The sequence below is a fragment of the Mytilus edulis genome, chromosome 5 (assembly GCF_963676685.1).
Source record: "Mytilus edulis chromosome 5, xbMytEdul2.2, whole genome shotgun sequence".
Classification (NCBI taxonomy): Eukaryota; Metazoa; Mollusca; class Bivalvia; order Mytilida; family Mytilidae; genus Mytilus; species Mytilus edulis.
Window position 1 is genome coordinate 8,375,218 of NC_092348.1, and position 23,992 is coordinate 8,399,209.

Below are 23,992 nucleotides of genomic sequence, written 5' to 3' on the forward strand. Positions count from 1 at the left end.
GCTAAATTTTAAAGCAAATACATACATTTGAATTCTGCTTCCTTTTTGATGAATACATTTTATCACAAAGAAGTTGTTGTTTTTGGGATACGATTGCTTTAAAGCAATCTGTAGACTTACACCATTGACTCAGGGCCATTCCCTCACATCAACCGTTTTATTCTAAACAGTAAGGAACATTTCAGATTCTTATGATTGTCTTGCTTTAAAAGGTAAAAACATTAGCAAAAGGATTGAACTTGAACAACTGTCCTATAATGTTCCTCTCATAATCTTCATGTTTGATATTTCCCTTGACTTATATCCGTGTTTTGAACAATAAGGAAAATCAGAATTAAGCAGTATTTATATTTAGTGTTTTTATAAATTTAGAAACACGTCAGAGGGAATTCCCCAGTTTTGATAAAATGCGAGAGTTCTCTGAATTCTGATAAATCTATTTCTGTCATATAAGAACTGAAGTGGATTTTTTGGGAAAAGACAGCTTCAAGCCGTCAATTCCCTAGTGGGGTTGGCCAGAGTATCATTCCCTCACAACAATCATTTTGTTTTGATAGTTTGGAAACCCCCTCAAAATGTCATACTGAAATTGATGACAAGGAGAACAGATTGACTTTAAATACATTTTTTACACATTTCCCTTCTGTTTCTCGTGAAATTATCGTATATTGAGCTTTCCCTTACACTATATACGTTTCTTTTACAATCCGGAAAAATCAGTATTACGAAATATTCTAAATATATCTAACCTAGTGACGTCATTGTTGGAATGCCACACAGGGATATCCTTTATTCATTATAAAAATCATTCTCAGTATTTGTATATGAATTTAAAATCCGTATTTGTTAAATGTAAACCTAATGATGTTTGCTGTAGTGTAGATCATTCACACACCAACATGCAATGCTTTAATCTGAGACTTTAATCAGATAATTTGTAGGTCAACTTTCGCGGTAAACAATGTCAATGGGGATACATGAGATTGGGGAGAGAAACGACAGTTTTCATTGTTTCTGTAAAGTTATAAAATATCATATATTAGAATTCAGTTAGTTAATATAATTGATAATTTCAAATGTAAGATTAAAACTGTCAATGAATCAGGAAAGGTTAAAACATGTCTTATTCTTGTAGCTTGCTTTCATGAAGAGACAAGCAGCGGCTGCAGCGGCCGTAGAGGAAGCTCAAAAACAGAAGAAAACTAGGAAACCAAAAGTGACGAAGAAAAAGAAGAAGAAAGATCCAAATGAACCACAGAAGTAAGTGATTTACTCTTTGTCATAGCTCGCTTTTTGGTATGAGCCAAGCCTCTGTGTTGAAGACTGTACTTTGACCTATAATGGTTTATTTTTACATATTGTGATTTAGATTGAGAGTTGTCTCGTTGGCACTCATGCCACATCTTCTTATATCTATCTCTGTACTTTTCTATGGTTTAATACAGCAGTTAAAGAATAAACAATTATACTTAATCATTATTTATATAACAAGATTTTAAATATGTCAAAGGTATTTATTGTTACTACCCTATTTCAGGCCTGTATCAGCCTATGCATTGTTTTTCCGAGACACTCAAGCTGCCATCAAGGGACAGAACCCTAATGCTAGCTTTGGAGAGGTATCCAAGATTGTTGCCCAGATGTGGGATGGACTTGATCCAGAACATAAAAATGTAGGTACACTAGTGAACTTGACTTTTCAATACTGTTTCAAGGAAGAATTAATTTGATATCTGTACTGAAATATTTATACATAAATACAGTTTAAAAAAGTTTGATGTTGAAAATGGGAATGTTACAAAAACCTATTTGTAGATAAGAGTAACAAAGGTCAAAGGTTTCAGATCTTTTAGCTCACCTGGTGTGTGGGCCAGGTGAGCTATTGCCATTACTTACATCTGTTATCATCCCCACTATCAAATCTTTAAAACTAACATAGCAATTTCAACAAAGTTTGGATTGAATGATCTTAAGAGTAGGTTTAGTTGTTTGTTTTTGCCAATTAACCAAGATTGCAACCATGCAAAATCTATGTCAAAGGGATGATATATACATGTAGGTGGGTGGGGTTGGGGGGGGAGGAGGTACTGGTCATTTATTGGCATTTTGAGGTTTTGTTTTTTGAAAACTATAATAGATGGAGAAAGTCGGTATACATAATAAATAATGAAGAAAACACAACCAAATTTGTGTATTGTATTCTTGTAGGAGTTATTGCCCCTACATTTAAACATGTTATGTTTTAAGTGCTAAACCCAATGAAACCCTATATTCATTTTATTGTTGGGCCAAAAAACTTCCAACTGTGCATCTATATTAAAAATAATCCCTCGTACCAGGGACTTCAAATTAAATCTGCTATTTATTCAAATGATAAAGTAAATATGATATTAGCTGTAATTGTACACATGAATTTTATTTCATACTATAAATAATTAATGAATAGTAGCGCTACTGTAGAAAATCAGAAAAATAATTTGCCTCTCTGGTAATGAATAAAAAATGAGAAAAACACAATATGGCATGTATTTAATCCATTATTTTTTCTGTTGACATTGTAAAATTGTTCATGGAAGATGGAATTGTTTTGACACGTCATTAACGATTTTGATTAATTCCTGAAAGATTTTTCGAGGCCAGTGACACTCATTTGTCACCAATTGGAATTTTATTTGCTGAAATGATTTTTAATATTACCAAAGATTACAGCATTGTCAGAAGTGGAATTTTTATTTCTTCGTCTATTGTTTAATTTCTCAAGGGAGATAATTTACAGTGCCTCAGTGTATGATATATTTTATAATATTCTGTTACTATGTAATTTGGCAGTTGAAATGGCATTATTGATTTGCATCAGAAGTGAAAAATTAACAATTAATCAAATACTTAATCAATGAAATGTGTAATAAATTACAATTTTTTTCTCTTTTCATTTGGGAATAATGAAATTTAATCATGATTTACATCAATACGTTACATTAGCTGTTAATGAAAAAAGGGAACATCTCAAAAACATGAAATATGTTGAATCTGGGGGAAATAGCCTACGTTGGATTGCTGTGAATCAGGTAGTCGTGACGAATTTGTCACTTCGATAAAATCATCTGTCACTCACTGACAAATACTAGTTATAAGAGGATCAATAAAAATGGACAGTGGTCAACATGGTCAAGAGATCACAGAATTTGTCCAGACCTCACATTAATATCTATTTTTCTGAGTATAATAAAAAATAGATTTTTATGCCCCACCTACGATAGTAGAGGGGCACTATGTTTTCTGGTCTGTGCGTCCGTTCGTCCGTCTGGTCGTCCGTCTGTCCTGCTTCAGGTTAAAGTTTTTGGTCAAGGTAGTTTTTGATGAAGTTGAAGTCCAATTGACTTCAAACTTGGTACACATGTTCCCTATGATATGATCTTTTAATTTTAATGCCAAATTAGAGATTTTACCCGAATTTCACGGTCCACTGAACATAGAAAATGATAGTGCGAGTGGGGCATTCGTGTACTGAGGACACATTCTTGTTTGAGGATGGGTTAAAACAATAATGTGATGAGCAATAAGGAACTACCTACCTCATACAGATCAGGGATGGTCTCACATTTTTATGTAATTTAAAATCCTTCATTACCTAATTAAACAGTGACTTTTTCTGGTCTTTTACATTCATATTTTGAAGGGTTTTTATATTTGTACAAAAATAAGTGGATCAAACTATAATTACAGGTCTTTTTCTTACAAACTTCTAGATCTCCTTTAAGGGTTTTGATGAATTTCTATTTGTCATTGGGTTGCTTTCTAAATTATTTCATTGTGTTTGAACTTTAACTCCACCCTTCCTGGGTGCCGTGATTTGCAAATATAATATTTGTTGTTATCTAATTAATGGATGTGTGCCCGTATGTTTCTTTTACTCATCTTTGCATACTAAGGAGTTTAAGGTGTATCATTCAGATTTTTTCTTGCCCTCAATTGAGGAAACCATACACCGGTACTTCTGTTAAAACACAGAAATACAAGTAAATTATTGATTGATTGTTGGCGTTTAACTCCACCTTTAGCTCTCTTTGCTATATCAGGGTTACTAGCTTTTGCTGGGGGAGGCAAGAGTGCTAAGAGAGAACCATGAGTTTAAGCAGAAAGACTGTCAAACATAGTCAGTAAAGATCAGAGTCCAATACACCATGCTACAAGCAGGGTTCACACTCCCAACCTGAGTGTTGTCAGGCTAGTGATCACATGAACTACATAGACCAATTGCCTCGAGGCTATAAAGACAATAACTAGACAATAGCTTTATTAGAAGACAAACAGAATTCACTTCCTGGTCTGGTTGATTAATGGTTTGTTCCCTTCTTAAAACATCAAGTGGCAAATATCTCATACATATTCTGGATAAAAAACAAATTGACTAAAACACAGTAGGTGTTATAGGAAGATTTAGTGGACAGGAAGATGAGATATGTAGACTGCCATCGGAAAACAGTGGAATATTATGTAATTTTAGAAATTTTCTGTAAGACACATAAGGGCTCTGGAGGATTTATTGTTTGAGTATTTTTTACTCTTATAAAATGTTTTTTTCTCCTTATATTGTCCCCAATCAGACAACACACAATGTTGGCTATGAAATGACTTAGTCAGCTTTAACTTTGCTGTCTGTTTTCTTTTAGAAATAAATGTCCCAGCATCTTTTTAATTCAAACAAATTGCTTTTAGCATGTGTTTTTGGCATGTACATGTACTATATTTGTATGCTTTTAACATTATTCTTCTACTATTGAAACCTGTTGTCAGAAATGTTTAGCCCCCTTTAATTTGACTATGTTATCCAGTTTTGACACTGTTTTGTTCCAGGGCCCTCAGTGGCTGAGTGGTCTAAATAGTAGTCTACTTTTATCACTAGCATGTCAACACTTAAATAGTGAGTAGGAATCCTACTCGTCTAAGTTTTCTTACCAGGCACTCTGATTAAATCAATTTAAACTGACTGCCAAGAAAGGTGGTATTAGACAGTATTCAATTAATCTTTGTGATATTCCATCACAATTATCTTCATAAACTAAGTTAACAATTTGGTGCTAATTGAGTGTTGACAATTTGGAGACCATACTACAAGAATGCTAAATTAGGGTTGTAACATAACTCTATACTGCAAAGGTACTATCAGGAGATTTGTTCAGAATACGGGCAATAAAATTCAACTTAACATTTCAGTTATTGAATTTTATACAGAAATGGTGCAATTTCGAAAACTGCAATTGTTGTTAACATCTGTTTTCAACAAAATCAACTTCCTTTTTAGCTCACCTGGCCTAAAAGGCCAAGTGAGCTTTTCTCATCACTTGGCGTCCGGCGTCCGTCGTCGTCCGTCGTCGTCCGTCGTCCGTCGTCATCGTTAACTTTTACAAAAATCTTCTCCTCTGAAACTACGGGGCCAAATTAAACCAAATTTGGCCACAATCATCATTGGGGTATCTAGTTTAAAAAATGTGTCCGGTGACCTGGCCAACCATCCAAGATGGCCGCCATGGCTAAAAATAGAACATAGGGGTAAAATGCAGTTTTTGGCTTATAACTCAAAAACCAAAGCATTTAGAGCAAATCTGACATGGGGTAGAATTGTTGAACAGGTGAAGATCTATCTGCCCTGAAATTTTCAGATAAATCGGATAACCCGTTGTTGGGTTGCTGCCCCTGAATTAGTAATTTTAAGGAAATTTTGCTGTTTTTGGTTATTATCTTGAATATTATTATAGATAGAGATAAACAGTAAACAGCAATAATGTTCAGCAAAGTAAGATTTACAAATAAGTCAACACGACTGAAATGGTCAGTTGACCCCTTTAGGAGTTATTGTCCTTTATAGTCAATTTTTAACCATTTTTCATAAATCTTAGTAATCTTTTACAAAAATCTTCTCCTCTGAAACTACTTGGCCAAATTAATCCAAACTTGGCCACAATCATCTTTTGGGTTAGTAGTTTGAAAAATGTGTCCAGTGACTCGGCCATCCAACCAAGATGGCCGCCATGGCTAAAAATAGAACATGGGGTAAAATGCAGTTTTTGGCTTATAACTCAAAACCCAAAGCATTTAGAGCAAATCTGACATGGGGTAAAATTGTTTTTCAGGTCAACATTTATCTGCTCTGAAATTTTTAGATGAATCGGACAACCCGTTGTTGGGTTGCTGACCCTGAATTGTTAGGTTTAAGGAAATTTTGCTGTTTTTGGTCATTATCTTGAATATTATTATTGATAGAGATAAACTGTAAACAACAATAATGTTCAGCAAAGTAAGATTTACAAATAAGTCAACATGACCGAAATGGTCAATTGACCCCCTTAGGAGTTATTGTTCTTTATAGTCAATTTTTTAACAATTTTCATAAAATTTGTAAATTTTTACTAACATTTTCCACTGAAACTAATGGGCCAAGTTCATTATAGATAGAGATAATTTTAAGCAGCAAGAATGTTCAGTAAAGTAAGATGTACAAACACATCACCATCACCAAAACACAATTTTGTCATGAATCCATCTGCTTCCTTTAATATTCACATAGACCAAGGTGAGCAACACAGGCTCTTTAGAGCCTCTAGTTTTTTTCTTCAATGCAGATGTTTTTTTATGATTAATGATATGCAGTGTAGTAATAGTTTTGTAAATAGGGCAGATGTTTTTTCTAAGAAAACATACATATAAAGCTGTCAATTGAAAACAAGTATCTTTTAATTTTATGCCATATCCTTAGTTAAGCTTTTGTATATAGATTTATTTTTATTTAACTTTGATAAGTTCTATTAATTTTCTTTATGTAAAAAAAAACAAATATTTTTGAAAAAATAATTCTAGTTTACAATGTTGATGCCAAAAGTGTGTAGGTTATCTTTTTAGGGCTGCTACAGTAAACCAGCTAATTTTCGTGACTTTCACAAGAAGAAAAATAACATGAATTTAGATCATTGTGAATATGTATAACTTGGATCTTTCCTTATATGCTTATTTAACTACATCAAGTTAATTAGAAAATTGCTAAATTGATTGCTGCAAAGTGGACTAGAAAGAGCTAAATGCCAAATAAAGTAACCGGGAAAATAAGTTGGTTTACAGTCATTAATAATAAAAAACTATCAGCTTAATTTCTGGTATATTTTATTGTCTCAAGTTTGAAAATAAACCCTATGCCACATGCTGTCATTTTCATTTCTGTGTTTTTATTGAAGGTGTACAAGAAGAAGACAGAGACCGCTAAGAAAGATTATCTGAAGCAGTTGGCAGCCTATAGAGCTAGTTTAGTCTCACAGGTAAATTAATGAAATAATGATCCCAAACTATGGAAAGTTTGACCTACATAATAAGTAAATAATCATTACTGTAAAATCAGAAATTATTGCGATGTTTTTATATTAATGCGAATAATGCGACTCCTTGAGTATTGCAAAAATTAAAACTCATTCTAATGTCTGTTTTGTATATCTGTACAAAGCTTTTCCTAAAATCGCAATAATCAAACTCACAATGTTGTTCATTTCTTGAAAAATCTCCATAACAAATGCAGGCAATGATTTGTGAATTTACAGTAAATTACATACAGTTGTTTCACTGTTTAAAATTAGACAGACTTACATCCAAAAAAAGATGTAAAAAATTTGAGAAATTACCCAATTAATGAGAACGAAAATATATAGTAGATGATTAAGATCAATACACTAAACATCTGCTCCTCAATTTGTTTTGACCAGATGATATAGATTTCTGGAATAATGACAATGAACTATGTCCATCTATTGTTCAAATACAAATTCTTATAGATATATGATGTTACTTTTAATCTAAACTGTTAATAATGGAATGTTTAAAGTATTAAAATTGTAATAAACAAACATAAAATTGTCAAAACAAGCATTTTTATGCTTTTAATATTTGGCAGGTGTGAGTTTTATGACTGTTTTGACTTTATTTCCTTGTAATTACACCCTTTTAACAATGAAATTACAGACTTCCATACATGTCTGTTCAGTCCTTTGATTTTTAGGTGTTGAATTACGACATCTGATCCTGTTCCTCGTATTATATAACCTATTGTTAATATTTTATGTGTTTTCAAGTATTGACTGAGAATATTTCAATAATAAAGTAATTTGTAATAATTTTAAAGATAAGATTTAAAATAGGATATTATTATTTATTTATTTTTTAAATTTCATGTATTTATATTTTAAACCTGGAATAATCACTTGAATGTAGAAAATCTGTATTTAGGGACAATTAAACACAGTAACACTCTGATGACTATGAGATTAGACAACTTTCCTGTTAGTGTTAAAACATTTAAGCAGACAAGCTGTCTTACATTATAAAAGTAACAGAATCTAGAATAAATGTAAATTAACTGAGAGACTTTAAGCAGAATTAGGAATACATAAAGCATAGCTTCTATATTGCATTTAATATACATGTTTTTTTATGTGGAATTATTGAAATGGCAAAATAGTATCAGTCGATTTTTAGTTGAATAATAATTCCATGCCCTGACTAAATAAAAAAATCCCGTTTTATTAGATACAATTTTACAAGTATAGTATAACATAAATTATTAATTTGATTTTTTATGTCAATTTCTCCCTTTGATTATTTTGTAAGTAATACATTCCATGATAACAATTATTAACAATGGCAAAGTATCGTATTTATTCAACTAGTTTCTGGTAATTGGTCGTTTAAAACCAAGGACAGGCCACCATTGATTGCATATTACAAAAACCTTAATGATTTGTAATTAAATTTGTTGGGTTGTGTATTGTTATATCGAACAAAGGATGTTCATCTCCTTAATGAGGGAAAATGTTTCTATTTGATGTCGGCCATTCAGATCCAGGAACCGCTGGTCATTAAATCGTAATATCAATCATTTGCCTGAGGCATCTCAAACTATTGTATATTTGATCATTAAAAAGTTTTAATAGAATTATTTGAATAAGATACATATTGATTGTTGAGGAAATTTTAGATTGTTTAAAAAGAAAAAAAAAATGTTTTATTTTCATAAGTCTAAAATTGGTCATTTTCATTACCATTTATAAGGTACTTATTTTGGTCCAATTCGAGGGTAAATGATAATCACTTCTATCATAATCAAGTCTGCAACAAATACAATTTTTCTGAAGGCTTATATGCTGAATTGGTCAAACTTTGAAAATCACAGAAAACACAATTTTCCCTGAATCAATGAAAATAAGTAAATCAGCAGTAACTGATTTGAAATGTGAAGGTTAATTTTCAGTTAACGATTTTTATAGAGGAAATCCTATCTCAAATTACATGGATTAAGACAATTATTACAAGGAGTCTTATAAGCCATTGTGATGAAAGGAAATAAAATATAGATTGAATATTGGAGAAACTAATAAATGTATCTAAACAAGATATTTTCCACGAATTACTCAAGGTTATTTATATTTTCATGAACCTGTACAACATAAACAGGTGCTCTCAGAACTGGAATTATAACAATCATTTCAGATACTAAAACTGTCTGAAAATTTGACCACGAAAAATGAGATTAAAAAAACTGCAGCTTGCATCAACCATCTGACATTCATGTTGTCATCTTTAGCGATAATTTTAAATGATTTTTTCAGTGCGTTTGTTATGCACAATGCATTTGTTGAGTTAGATGCAGTTTTTTTGTTTGTAAAAAGAAAAGGAAACTGCTGCTAGTCTCTAGAATTTCAAAATGATCTCATTACTATTCAAACATCCACTTCAATTTGATGCAGTTATCAACAAAAACTATATGCAAATTATGTAATACCACAAAGAAATTGATCAAAATTTCTTTTATGATTGGCGCACAAGAAATAAAGGTAAATTTAAATATAAATAGAGAAAAATCATTCAGTTTGGGTCTATTTACCATCTGCTGGTGTTTGAAATCGACAGGTGCACGTTTCGATCACTTTTGTTTCCAAATAAAGTTTTTAAGTTTGTCATTTTAATTTCTTTTCATCTTTAAAGTCCTTTAAAACAAGGTCTTACTTTAATTGCCTTTTCACTTAAGCAAAATTGGATTTTAATTTTTTGAATGATATATTCTGTTATAAATAATGCAAATCAAATGTAATTATTATTCTAAAATTGGACTTTAAAGTTTTATTATTAAATAAATGTATTTATAAGTACAGAGAAACTGAAAAGAGTTCACCTGAAATTGAGTACACTGACAATAAGAATATTGACAGACCATTAACATCAGTATTTTACAATAAATTTGTCTCTTTCTATTATATTTCCTATTATTCCTTACATCCAACACAACATAGGAGTCCACACCCTGACACCTGATGGACATTTTCATATACCACGTTTTTCTAACAACACTACAAATCTAAAGCACCATTATTTAATATCATGTATATTTACGATTGCTCAAGGAAATTTTCTTTCAAAAGTAATCCTAGCCCACTTTTTAGTTATTTTACATAATAATATTTTTGGCAGATAATAATTAAAATCTGATATATAAACCAAAAAGATAACTGAATTTGTCCATGTATGATTGGGTGGTGACTCGATCCAGGCCAGCGTCTTAGGATGTGTCTGAAGAGGTTTACGTAGGATCATAACTCTTTTATAGTACATTGTATTCATTTTTTTCATAGAGAAATTTGAGAAGTCTCCAGAACTCCCCCTAGCTATGGGTGTGAAAACTATCATATTGATTGTACAGTATGAATTTGTCAGTATTCTATAAATTTTGTTGTCTTTTGTACTGTGTTCAGCCATGGTATGAAATAGTATAACAAAGTGAAAATGGTTCCATGTGGGACTCCAAATTCTCGGGATTAAAATTGTAGGAAGTTATTCTGACTTTTGCATTCTGCATTAGTGATTTTTGTAAGAATTTTATGAAAGAGAGAGTGCATCCTCAATTATAAAATTTAAAAACAAAAAAAGAATTTCTTTATGAAAAAAACTGAAAGATTTTATTTTTCAACCAAAGTGAATTTTTAAGGCAAAAGTATGACTTAATTTGATTCACAAAAAATCTTTTTTATTTGACAGAGTTATAAACTTGACGAGATGTTTTTAAATGGCGTATTACTGTCAGTAAATACTGAATATGATCAAGTGTAGATCTAATTTATTGATAACAGTCAGATTGCAAATCAGGTTTTAGAAAAAAAAAAAAAAATAGCTGCACTTAATTACTGATACTGTGTAGGAATCTATGGCCCAGTAAAAAGTCTTTTCCCTGTAATAGAGAATGACACAGCAGATGATTTGATAACCAATCAGTAAAGGGAACAGATGTATTTGGTGAAATCAATATTCATATGCAAATATACAATTTTAGTTATGAAATGACTTTTTGTTTGCGATTTTATAATTTTGTTATTTTTGTTGAAATGGCTGTTTGAATTAGAAATTTTAAAATAACAATATTTGTTTGAGTGGATCCAGTTTCAGGAAAACTCTCATAATATCCTCTTGTATTTCACTGGCTGCCCAGATATTTACATGTATCACTAATGAGGTAACTTGAATGTTATATTAACCCCTGTACATGTTGTATATAATAAGTGCAGCAAACCATTCAAAGGCTAAATTGTAGTCCTTTCAAAATAATTTATTTATGGCACCTCAGTAGTCATAAGGTTTTTTTTTAGATCACCAGGCCTCAAAAAGCATGTCCAGGATCATGATGAGGATATAGTAGGAAGTCATGATTTAAAATATATTGTTAATAATCCGTCCTTAAATAGAAACACTGGTATCTTTGGTTAGTCTTTTTACATTTCAATTTTCACTAACTAGAATTTAAGGTGATAGGATGTGTACATACCTTTTTTTAAGTCCTATGATATCTCTTTCAGAATGCATTAGAAGATTTGATGCCAGACAAGAGAAACTTAAGAAACATGTCTCCAATGCATCATATGTCACCGAAGAATCTGTCACCACAACATAATATGTCACCACAACATATGGGTGTGTCACCATCTCATTCATCAAATCATAGTAACAGTATGTCACCACCATGTGTTAATATGTCACCGAATCACATGAACATTTCAACACAGAATATGAATATGTCACCTCAACACATGAATATGTCACCACAACATGTGAACATGTCACCACCTCAGCATAACAACATGGCATCACAACAGCAACAACTAAATATGTCATCAGTTCCGATGGATGGAATGGGCATGATGAACATGAATAACATGGGAGGACAGAATAGTATTATGTACCAATCAGCTCTTCCTAAACTGGCTCCTAACATACAGCCAAGATCTCCTGTACTGGGAACACTCATGGTAAGTACCAGTCAACTCTGCCAAAACTGGCTCCTAACATACAGCCAAGGTCTCCTGTGCTGGAAACACTCATAATAAGTACCAGTAAGCTCTCTGCCTAAACTGGCTCCAAATATACATCCAAGGTCTCCTATGCTGGGAACACTCATGGTAAGAACCAGGGAAACTTTAAAAATGACATTGACTAAGAAACAATTGCACTGTCCAGACAAATTCAGCTCATATCACTTGTTTACAGAACTTTCACAGGCAGGTCAGCTATATCAGTATTAGTAAGACATAGTAAATCTAACCACTATTCTGGTGTTATGCCCCTTTACAAAAGGAAGAATTCTTCATTTCCTTTCTCTAACTTTAGTTTGCCTCTACCAAATATTATGAAACTTATACACAATGCATATTACCACAAAATTCAGATCATGTGTGAAATTTGGTGGTGTCAATTTTACCCTTGTAGAGTTATACGCCTTTACAAATGGAAAAAATGCTGATTTTTTTCATTTTCATTCTCTAACTTTTGTTTGCCTCAATGCAACCAAATGTTATGAAACTTTTACACTGCTCATGCCCACAAAACACAGATCAAGTTTGAGTTTTGGTGGCATCATTTTTACAGTTCTAGAGTTATGCCCCTTTACAAATGGAAATGGAAATTCCAGAATTTTTCATTTCCTTTCTCCAATTTAAGTTTGCCTCAACTTAATGTTATGACTATGAGACTTATACACAATGCTTATTACCACAAAACTGAGATCAAATACAAATTTGGGTAGCATCACTTTAAAATTCCCTTTAAATGTTATATACCAGTGGGGGCATCATCTGTGTCCCATGGACACATTCCTCATTTATTTTCAAAGATGTAATAGGAAAACACACATTAATTTATTTGGCCAGATATAAAAATACATGCATCCGTATACTAAATCATGAAATCATAATCTTTCAGTCAGTTTAATTGAAGTCTGGAGCTGGCATGTCAGTTAACTGCTAATAGTCTGTTGTTATTTATGTATTATTGTCATTTTGTTTATTTTCTTTGGTTACATCTTCTGACATCAGACTCAGACTTCTCTTGAACTGAATTTTAATGTGGGTATTGTTATGCGTTTACTTTTCTACGTTGGCTAGAGGTATAGGGGGAGGGTTGAGATCTCACAAACATGTTTAACCCCGCCGCATTTTTGCGCCTGTCCCAAGTCAGGAGCCTCTGGCCTTTGTTAGTCTTGTATTATTTTAATTTTAGTTTCTTGTGTACAATTTGGAAATTAGTATGGCGTTCATTATCACTGAACTAGTATATATTTGTTTAGGGGCCAGCTGAAGGACGCCTCTGGGTGCGGGAATTTCTCGCTACATTGAAGACCTGTTGGTGACCTTCTGCTGTTGTTTTTTTCTATGGTCCGGTTGTTGTCTCTTTGGCACATTCCCCATTTCCATTCTCAATTTTATGGTGTATTTCATAAAAAATAATGTGAAAAAAGTGAATACATGTAAATGGAGATAGGGCTGTTTGTGAGACAGCAACTGAACAACTCAAGCACTTACAGTAATAGAAATATGTATATGACCTTCACTTAAGTCGATGAAATTTGGAGGCCCCTAAAAAGAGGTCTTCAGATTGTTGATTATTTGAATGTTCCAAAAATCTGTGATTTATATTTTATATAAACAGGAAGAAGCTAGTTTGGAAACAAATATAATGGCGTCCATGTGTGTACGAAATGGTTGTATTAATAGAAGTATAGAGAACCCTGGGTGGGACAACGAATATTGCTCAACAGATTGTGTTGTAAGCCATTGCAGGTTAGTAGATAATATATAGGATATATCAGTAATTGTTCAGATCAAGTTGAAATTTCTACTGATATCAATAAAAACATGCATTTTTCATCTGCTGATCGCGGATATGGTTTCTGGTCTAAACAATATACAAATAGGAATGCTACCTAAAAGTATTTAATTATTACTGCATATGTATTTTTTTCACAGTGTGGTTATTTTCTAAATTTCTGCAAAATTAAATACATGCAAATTTATCAACAATATCAAATTCCTGAAAATAGGTATGTAAATGTTAACAGTATTTTAAGGAAAAGTTATTTGTACTGATATGTAAAAGCATGTAAACAGTGTCATTCACTGTAATACATAAGAACATAGCAACTAATTTTCTGATATTTTGTAAGCTTCATGAAAAATGTGAACTGTGTAGCTGTGATGTCACTAGTTATTTTAATAATTCTAAGAACCAACAAATTCCTGAATATTTAGTTGTGTTTTTTACTGTAAACAACTTCACAGAAAACACACAATTTTGATATTATAATGATTTGTTATAACTTTTTCTTTTTGTTTCAGAGATGTATTCACTGCTTGGGTGTCCAACAGACAGGGAATGAATTTTGATTCCAAGGTCAAGTGAATGTCAACAGAAAAGAACATTTAGGATTTAATAAATATTTTTTGTACAATCATGTGAACTGTGAATATATCAAAGTTTCTTTAAAAACAGATGATAATGTCATAAAAGAGGCAATTCAAAGGTTGCTTCTGTGTAATGCTTGAATCATCTATTATCATTAACATTTTTGTGCAGTAAATCATGTGTCAATATATTCTTAAACAAAAAACTGTCAGTTGTAAAAGATGTTTAATAAGATGTAATTAATGTATATGTACAATGTTTCTGAAAGTCTACAACTAGTAAGCTTTACTACATATATTTTGATTTCTGCTTCCTGTAGTGCTTTCAGCTTTTCTTCTCAATTTAGTTCTAGCAAAAAGGTTTATGCTCATTATTTCAAAACATTAAAGTACAATATTTCTATGAAAATGACCTTTTTATATTTACATATGTAAAAATAATTAATATGTCTGGTCAACTACAGCTTTTTGATATGTCCTAAATCAGTCGCCAGCAACACAAAGTGGTGCTTATCTGTCTCCATACAGTGCCCTTGTTCTTGTCATCATCATGTCTTGTCACTATTTATATTAATTCATAACTCGGTGTAATGAATATTTTGGAAACTACTGAACATGAAGTTTGATACCCATTATTTAGATCTTAATTTATTTAGTTTTAGTGTTTTTCATATATAACCATCGACTAGCCCATTTCTGCTTATCTCAGTCAAACAGAACAAATTCTTCTACAGAGCATGAAGTTGTGTACCTGGTTTTTTACTTTTTGATATTATTGATTTGGGGGATGTCCTATAACACAATATTGGCTTAAAAACATCTGCATACATTATCTAAAGGCAATAGGTGACACATATCTTCCTTAAAAGACTACCAACTTTTTTCTAATGTAAAAAAATAAGTAATGTTTCTGGATGACTATTGTATATTTATAGGTTATCCATGATGTAAAGAGGAGATAATTTATATTCATGGAACAAAAGGGAGATAATTTGTTGTTTTTACAAATGATTTGTCTAATGATCTGTAAGGGATTAATGTTTTTGGTTGATATTTTTGCGTATTTATGAACAATTGTAATATAAAGCAACGCCATTGTACAAATATTGATGAGTTTATGTAGATATAATGTTATTTATGATGTTAATTTTGCTTGAAATGAAGCTTTGACAGTATTACATATATGTTTAGTATTGCTTGGTCAATGTTTTACCATCAGATATAGACAAAGCTCAGTCAAGTAGGCTTTTCATGTGAATCTATTTTTGTGCAATTAAAAACAATAAGAATTATTGAAGAGAAACATATTATTAGATATGGAATGTTCCAATGATCTGTTTGAATATTTACAATAAGAATTTACAAGTTCAGAAAAACAAAATTTCTGAGTTACTTCCCTTGGTTTACTTTCAATTGAAATAACATTCCAATAATTCCTCCTTGTGATAGAGATGAGATAAATATAGAATAACCATACATTGTCTCGAAATATCAATGATATTTGTACAAGGCTTAGAAACAGGTAGAAAGCGAGGCTGTGCCGAGCATTTCTATCTGTTTCGAGCCGAGTACAAATAACAGATTGATATTTCGAGACAATGTATGGTTATTCTTTATATACTGCAACTATTATAACTGTTCAAAATGAAGTATTTTAAGGTAAAAACCTTCATTCTTTAATTGTGAGCGGACAATGTAAAATTGCCGCGAACCTGTATGTTTTATTGACGTCATAAATAAAACTCTACGGAAACACATTGTCAACGTCATAAACAAGGTGATATACTGTCAGTGACGGTATATCACATATGAATATACAGTCAATGCAATTTGACTGCTCAAATAGCACAGCTGCAGTATATAATAATGTTTAATAATTGTGCAATTGATATAAAAGATAATTTTTATTTTATTTTTCCCTTCATATTAAGATTTAGGTTTTTAATACAACCTCAAAGAGCAAAATAAAATAAAAATATTTTGCTAGTCATATGTCGAACAAGTTTGTTTGTCATTAATATATCTCTTGGTAAAACATTGTTGTAAGATAGCAGTAATGTTGTTATAGTTCACTTATTTGTCATATGGAAGCACAAATATTCAGAAATTAGAAAAAAATTGTTTTTCTCTTCTGATTTGTTGTCTCATTTATTAAATCCATCGGGTTAAAAAAAAAACTCTGGGAAAAGGATACACCTATTTGGAAGCAAGGTTTAATTTGGAATAGAAGCTCCAAGCCAAAGCATTTGCAAATAAAAGAATTCAATTTTATTTAAATATATACTGAAGAAGGATTTGCAAAATTTTGTACATGGTTTCTTTGAATTAACCCAATGCTTAGTATTACACTTAACATCTTTGTAGGTTTTCTGTTTTGATCTTTCTTGTGTTGTTTACAAAGTTTCAAACATGTTTTTTTAAGTATTAATGTTATGTTAAAGATATAATAGTTGATTCTGATTTCTATAAAATAAAAAAAACTAGATAAAAATTCTAATTGATTTTCCAGTTTGAAGAAAATGCCATCATCTTGTCTTAATAATTTATAAATTTCAATTAATTTCCAATCTATTTCTAAGACAATAATCAGTATTTATTTAATTCATGAATACAACTGTTTCTCTTAACATGCTATAATGACTGTATATAAGATTTACCAAATGAATAAAATTAGATCTGAGATGTATTGTGGAGGCGCTGTCACAATGTGAACATGTAAATTGTCTTCTGTCTTTACCAGTTTTTGATTAATTTCTAGGTACTACAGGTCGGCATCATATTTGTAAAGGACAAAATCGATTTAGATTTTGTAGGATTAAGGTTGTATTTCTAGTACTCAAAACCCTTCCTCTTTTCATATGAATAAGGGTCTCCACCAAATGATCAGGTATAGAACCTTCAGTTCACCAGTATATTAAATAATCATTCATTCCAATAGGAAGTACTTATAAATCAAGAATGAATCAGCACGTAAAATAAGTAGGAAATGTCCGTCAAATTGGATATTTATTCTTTCAGTTTGTGCATTATACATTCCTAGATTGATGTCAGATAGCCCTAATACTAATAATTTATTATTTGCTTGAGTCATAATAAATTTCTATTTCATAGATAGTTTACTTTGGTTTTTTAATCATGAAAGTAAATGAAAAATATTGTCCTAATCGAACCAATTTTTGCATGTAACAATAAAAATAATGTAGTCCATTTGATCATAGTTGTATGTATTACATTTAAATTGAAAAGATATTGATTAAATGACTTATACAAATTATTGTTGCTTTTGCTTTTCCACCATTTTAATAAAGGGGACTTTTTTCTATCACTTCAGATGGTTTAATATTAAGCTTTCAGTCAGCTGTTATATGTTTTGTTCATGAAGTTATGCTGTTCATTTCATGGAAAATAAAAGAGGGGGTGAATTTTTCTGACTTCCATGCAAATGCCGTAAATTTAAAGCCAGTCAAGGTTGTTAAACACTTCCATCATGAACTGACTACCAAATAAAAAAAAAGGCTGATTTCTGAAAATTTTGCATAATGTGTATCATGCAGTTATTTTGTTGAAAACATGTAAACCATTTGCAGATTTTCATCTTTATTCATTTACATATAAAATCATCATTAAATATTCTATAAATGCAAGTTTTGTGTTTCTTTCTGGTGAACTTATGGATTTGAAAAATTAGCACTTTGTCTAGATCTAGATATACATTTTTGTACCATTTTAAAAAACAGTAAAGGTTGCAGATTACACCTAATCTTAGGAGAGTTAATAAAACAGAAATCATTTGTCTTTTGAATCTTTTGACATGAACTTTTAATAAAAATTGATGACTTTTGAAAACAATATTATTCCCACATAATTATGTTATCGAAATCAATCTGCTGATTTGAGTAGCTTGGAAAATAACAGCTAACAAAATTGGAAAACTTCTATAGCAGTATTCAGAATATATATGGCATCAAATAAAAATGGTTCCCCATGAATTGACTTTGTTGTAAAAACTCCCCTAGAGATACCAGGCTGATAAGTTGGTAAACAATACTCACATTTTGTCTTCGTAAACTTGTCAGTGACACTTGTATCAAAACAAATGTGAAGTTCAATAGCATTTAAAACCAAAAGAAATAAAAAGATGCAAAATACAGCTTAGACCATCTATGTCTGGTTGAAAATACCCTGGTGGCCGACAATAGTGCCAGACTAGAAAGTAAATGTTTTAGAGTGTTGCAGATAACCTGCCTGCAAGACTTTAATTTGAACCTGTGTATTTGACATTTGTCTGTTAACTGGTTGGTTCAAATGGAATGTTTACCTTCCAACCTTGTTCTTTTAAAATTGATTCTTTTCCTGACCCGGCCTATTAATTTAACAAATTTCATAGGAATATGGGACATAATATATTAGTATACCATTCCCAGCATGGATAAAATAAAAAAAAAGGCCGAAAATTGTAAGAGCCGTTCTTTTCTTTCATCCATTAGATGGCTATAAAGAGAAATATCTTGGTTCTTTTGAACCTTATGTAAACGATCACACATTACAATGGTAATGGTATAAACTCATCTAGATACCAGTCATAAATTCTTTGTATACCAGACACGCATTTACCATACATTATACTCATCAGCGGCGTTAAGATTAGAAGGTCAAACACAATATGAAGTTGTAGTGCTTCAAAACCCAGAAAGTCGGAAATGTGCCAAATACGACTGAGGATAGTTACAATAAATGTAGAATAATTCAACATTTTATTAAAGTTAATTTACAGAAAATGAACTTATCAATGATATTCATTTTGACTACTAGGCAGGTGGTACTCTCGTGGACAAACAGACTAAACTATACGTTTTTATGGATATCCATGTCTCAGACTACTATACCACTATATTATAGCAGTCTTAGTCCGTATAGATATTTAATTGAATTTTTGATATATTTGTCCAATCAACAAAGCCTGCCATGCGAGTTTCCTTCTCAGATGACCAGCGTTTACCATAATAAAGTCTTATTGACGTCAAATAAAAACGGTTGTTTCTCTACTTCTATCAACTCTTCAGTTCAACAGTTATCTTAACCATTGTTTGGCGTTTCGGTGGCTGAATGGTATAAGAAGTTTAACTTCTATATCACTATCATGTCAACACTGTAATTATGAGTTCGACCCCAACACGTAGAACGAGTGTAAGTTTCCAATCTTAAAAGACTATGATTGTCGGAGTTTCCCAAAAAGCACACCGACTTCATCCACCTTTATGAAAAAAAACTTGCCACCATGAAATAGTGCTGAAATTGGCATTAAATTTGGTAAAAAAATGAATGAATCGTAACTTTTATCATACTCCTTCCTGGCATTGAGTATTGATTTGTTGAACAGAAATTACAGATTGCATACTAGGTTTATCGTGTTTAAAATTCTGTTACCTAATTACCTTCTTTTATTAAGATTTTGAATTTAAAAAGTTACTATTTTGAATATTTCTTCCAATCGATTTTCATGTAAGCTTATTAGCTAATATCCTCTTGTACTGATTTCGACTCAGACTTGATTGGTCTTTGCAAACACTTATAAAATATTGCATGTTTAGCATAGAAGAAGCAAATACAAATGTTGGTGTGAACGCAGAAATTGGACTCATAACCTCTCATACTTAAGAAGATTCTGCATAAACTTTTAATGCAATTTGTTTGTATACCTTTTTAGGATTCTTGCTTGTTTTGCATGCTTTTAACCTAGATTGCTATTTTTGTTTTGTGTGTTTTTTTATAATGCTTATTTGTATTGACCTTTTATAATATGGTAGGTATGTTTGTTTTATATCTTATTTTAGTATTTGAATCTAAATAAAGGCAACAGTAGTATACCGCTGTTCAAAACTCGTAAATCTATGGACAAAAAAACAAAATCGGGGTAACAAACTAAAACTGAGGGAAACTCATTAAATATAACACGGTGTATGTTTTATGTTTTTGTCTTTGATTTGTTTTAATTACCATGCTGAATGTACAGCGCCTTAGAGTAATTTTTATATTTATATAGGGCGCTCTATCAATTTTCATTATCAAGATTGCGCTATCATGAGTCTACAGGCGTTGTTCATATTATATATAAATAATAAAATAACTGATCTGTGTTGAGATTTGTTCTTGTTGATCGACTTTGAATTATGTAGTGTCACTTGATGTTATAACTATTAATAGATGAATACAATGGACCAAAATGTTTCTACTGTAAACAGTGCATCATGAGTAGTTAAAACAATGTATATTTCAAATATAATCATGATGAATCTTATGTAGATGAAATTCGCGTTTGGCGTACACAATTTCAATCCTATCTATGATGGGTTTATTTTAACCTAATTACGTATACGATACTGTTGTCAAGTCATTAAAGATTGCATATTTTGGCGGTAATATTGAGTCACTGATAAGGTCTTTGCATCGGAACTAAACACATTTATTCTAAAACAGTTGTTGGCATGACACGGGTTATGTTCTTCTCATATATGTTATGATGGTATGATACTAAACCCCTAACGGGAAGGTTTGTGCCTGATGTTCATATGATGAAATCATAATCTTTCAGTCAGTTTAGTTGAAGTCTGGAGCTGGCATGTCAGTTAACTGCTAGTAGTCTGTTGTTATTTATGTATTATTGTCATTCTGTTTATTTTCTTTGGTTACATCTTCTGACATCAGACTCGGATTTCTCTTGAACTGAATTTTAATGTGCGTATTGTTATGCGTTTACTTTCCTACATTGGTTAGAGGTATAGGGGGAGGGTTGAGATCTCACAAACATGTTTAACCGCGCCGCATTTTTGCGCTTGTCCCAAGTCAGGAGCCTCTGGCCTTTGTTAGTCTTGTATTATTTTAATTTTAGTTTCTTGTGTACAATTTGGAAATTAGTATGGCGTTCATTATCACTGGACTAGTATATATTTGTTTAGGGGCCAGCTGAAGGACGCCTCCGGGTGCGGGAATTTCTCGCTACATTGAAGACCTGTTGGTGACCCTCTGCTGTTGTTTTTTATTTGGGCGGGTTGTTGTCTCTTTGACACATTCCCCATTTCCATTCTCAATTTTATTTATTGGTCAGCATTTTCATTTCGCCTTACTGGGTTGAACCTAACCTTTATAATGCATTATTCTAATGTTAAGAAATTGTGCGTACGACTGCCAATGAAAGCCACATTTGTAGTGGACACATTTTGTACATTTCAACTCAGGTTTGTAAGTAGCTGTTTTAATGTTTAAACTTCATTAACAGACCCGAATAAATCATCGATAGGTTGATTTAAAAAAAATCCTGGTATGAATTGTATCTGTTTCACCTCTACGTATTTAACAGTTTTATCTGGAATTGTTTTATCTATTGATCTACTGGTACTAAAAATATCCGCGGCAGATGAGGAACCCAGTGTTTGACCTAGATGGGTCTTCCTGTTCTCTAGTCCATTTTTTCTTTGTCTAATTGAATCTAGCTCTTTTTTAACGAGATCCTCTCTTGGTTTTCTTAATTTATCCAACTCTGATAAAAGTTTATCGGCATGGCGTATAACTTTATCTCTGAATTCTATAATCTTTTCTTTATTTTCTGTAAATTGTTTATTCTCTTCAGACAATATGTGTTGCAGGTTCGCTCCTTGTTTCTTACAAAAAGGAATTTCTGATTCAATTTTGCTTTTAATCTCCTTGATAACTTTTAGTTTGTTCTGGTAAACTATGTCCAGTTTACTGTATTTATGGTTTTGGTGATCTCCAATCAAGCACTCAGAACACACTGGCCTGTCACAGTTCTTACAGTATAATAAACACGTTTCGTCGCTATGTTGTATACAAGCCATTCTGGTTAAGTCGACTTGACGGGTGGTTTCTAGGGCAACTTCACTTTCACAGTCCTTCCGTTCGATAACTTTATGGTCCGTGGATGATTTACTTTTCGAATGAATACGTGAATGACACAGTTGACATAATAACAAATCACAGTTTATACATTTCCATTTAATGAAAATCGACTCCTCACAGAATTGACAAACAGATATATTCTTTTGTATGCGTGTGAAAGTAGACAAGGCCATAATGTGATCAAACAAGAATGGCTAAGTACAAGTTGATTTAATAAAAATAATGTTCAATAATAGTCCGATTGTGAAAAACGTTAATTTTAATTTACCTCTGATTAAGCCAAATTTGGACTTAGATAACGTAAGGCCATGATAGATATATGTTTCTCTTTCAATTGTTGCTAATTTCAACAGTATGCAGATGAACATTTGTCCCATTTTTATGATGAAATATTTCTTTTATTTTAATAACATTTTCAGTCTCTACCGTTTGTAACTATGGAAACAATTCTAAGAACATACATACTTCGGTATATAATTTTTATCTTGCCAGCAATTAAGTCGCACTAGCGTGTTCAATGTCTATACTTACAATGAGAGTGTGTTGATATTTTATTTTTATTAAGTAATTTTAAAGGAACTAATGGTAATAAATGTTTAAAGCCATAACTTTTCGGTCTGCAGTTCTTTTAGCGACGATTGTCTCATTTTCATGAATGTTATTTTGCCCACCTTCTGATAATGTTCTATTGACTTTGAAACTAAACATTTTATAGAATGAAAATATTGCGATTGTCAACAGTGAATTTTATGATTAGTTTTCAAGATGGACCAGATATATTGCCTCCTCCTATCAATTTGCTGCCAAAAATGTATAAATTAAGACTGAAGTTGTATGGCCTAGTCGACTAAAACATTTGTACTGAACCTGACTAATGATATGATGAAGTGCAAAAACAAATATATTTGCATATATTATCAATCTAGCCATATGGAAATGTATTTTAAAATTAATTTTGTTGTTATACTTTATCCTAAAATAAGGTCAAATAACGAAACAACGCACTTTTAATTATGATGAGTATATTTACAGAATGCCTTGATTTTTAACCGCCATAAAACATGATGTGAGGATACATGACAGTTTGACTGCGCATTCTTAGTTATTTATTGCCTTTTATCGCAAGAATGATTAAAAATTATATCACAACTAAAGGTATTCAATGGGTCTCATTTACGGAAAAGGAGATTAAAAAAAAAACAATCACAAATCCGTCATTCCCACTTTGATATTGAGGTAAAATGGAGTTACGAGGAAGGACAGCTTGAATCGACGATGCATTCGTTTTATTGTAACAAACACAAACCTGTTCTTTGTCT

At 31.6% G+C, this 23,992-nt stretch overlaps 2 protein-coding genes across 5 annotated transcripts in view; one reads left to right on the forward strand and one right to left on the reverse strand.

Annotated features, from left to right (window-relative positions):
- The window catches only part of LOC139522877 (thymocyte selection-associated high mobility group box protein TOX-like), a 64,899-nt gene extending 46,866 nt beyond the window's left edge, over nucleotides 1-18,033 (forward strand). For 3 of the 4 annotated variants that reach the window (XM_071316498.1, XM_071316496.1, XM_071316497.1), the window contains 6 exons: nucleotides 1,136-1,260; nucleotides 1,538-1,673; nucleotides 7,230-7,310; nucleotides 11,883-12,332; nucleotides 14,008-14,138; nucleotides 14,694-18,033. In XM_071316498.1, coding sequence (XP_071172599.1) covers nucleotides 1,136-1,260; nucleotides 1,538-1,673; nucleotides 7,230-7,310; nucleotides 11,883-12,332; nucleotides 14,008-14,138; nucleotides 14,694-14,757 — 987 coding nt within the window. In that variant the 3' untranslated portion in view covers nucleotides 14,758-18,033. The remainder of the gene's footprint in view (nucleotides 1-1,135; nucleotides 1,261-1,537; nucleotides 1,674-7,229; nucleotides 7,311-11,882; nucleotides 12,333-14,007; nucleotides 14,139-14,693) is intronic. The other variant, XR_011664507.1, reaches the window with a different exon arrangement.
- A 3,985-nt stretch (nucleotides 18,034-22,018) lies between these two features.
- On the reverse strand, nucleotides 22,019-22,612 carry LOC139522682 (E3 ubiquitin-protein ligase TRIM45-like). The gene has a single exon (XM_071316150.1). It carries the CDS (start codon nucleotides 22,610-22,612, stop codon nucleotides 22,019-22,021), a length of 594 nt encoding a protein of 197 aa, XP_071172251.1.
- Between the last annotated feature and the right edge of the window lie 1,380 nt (nucleotides 22,613-23,992).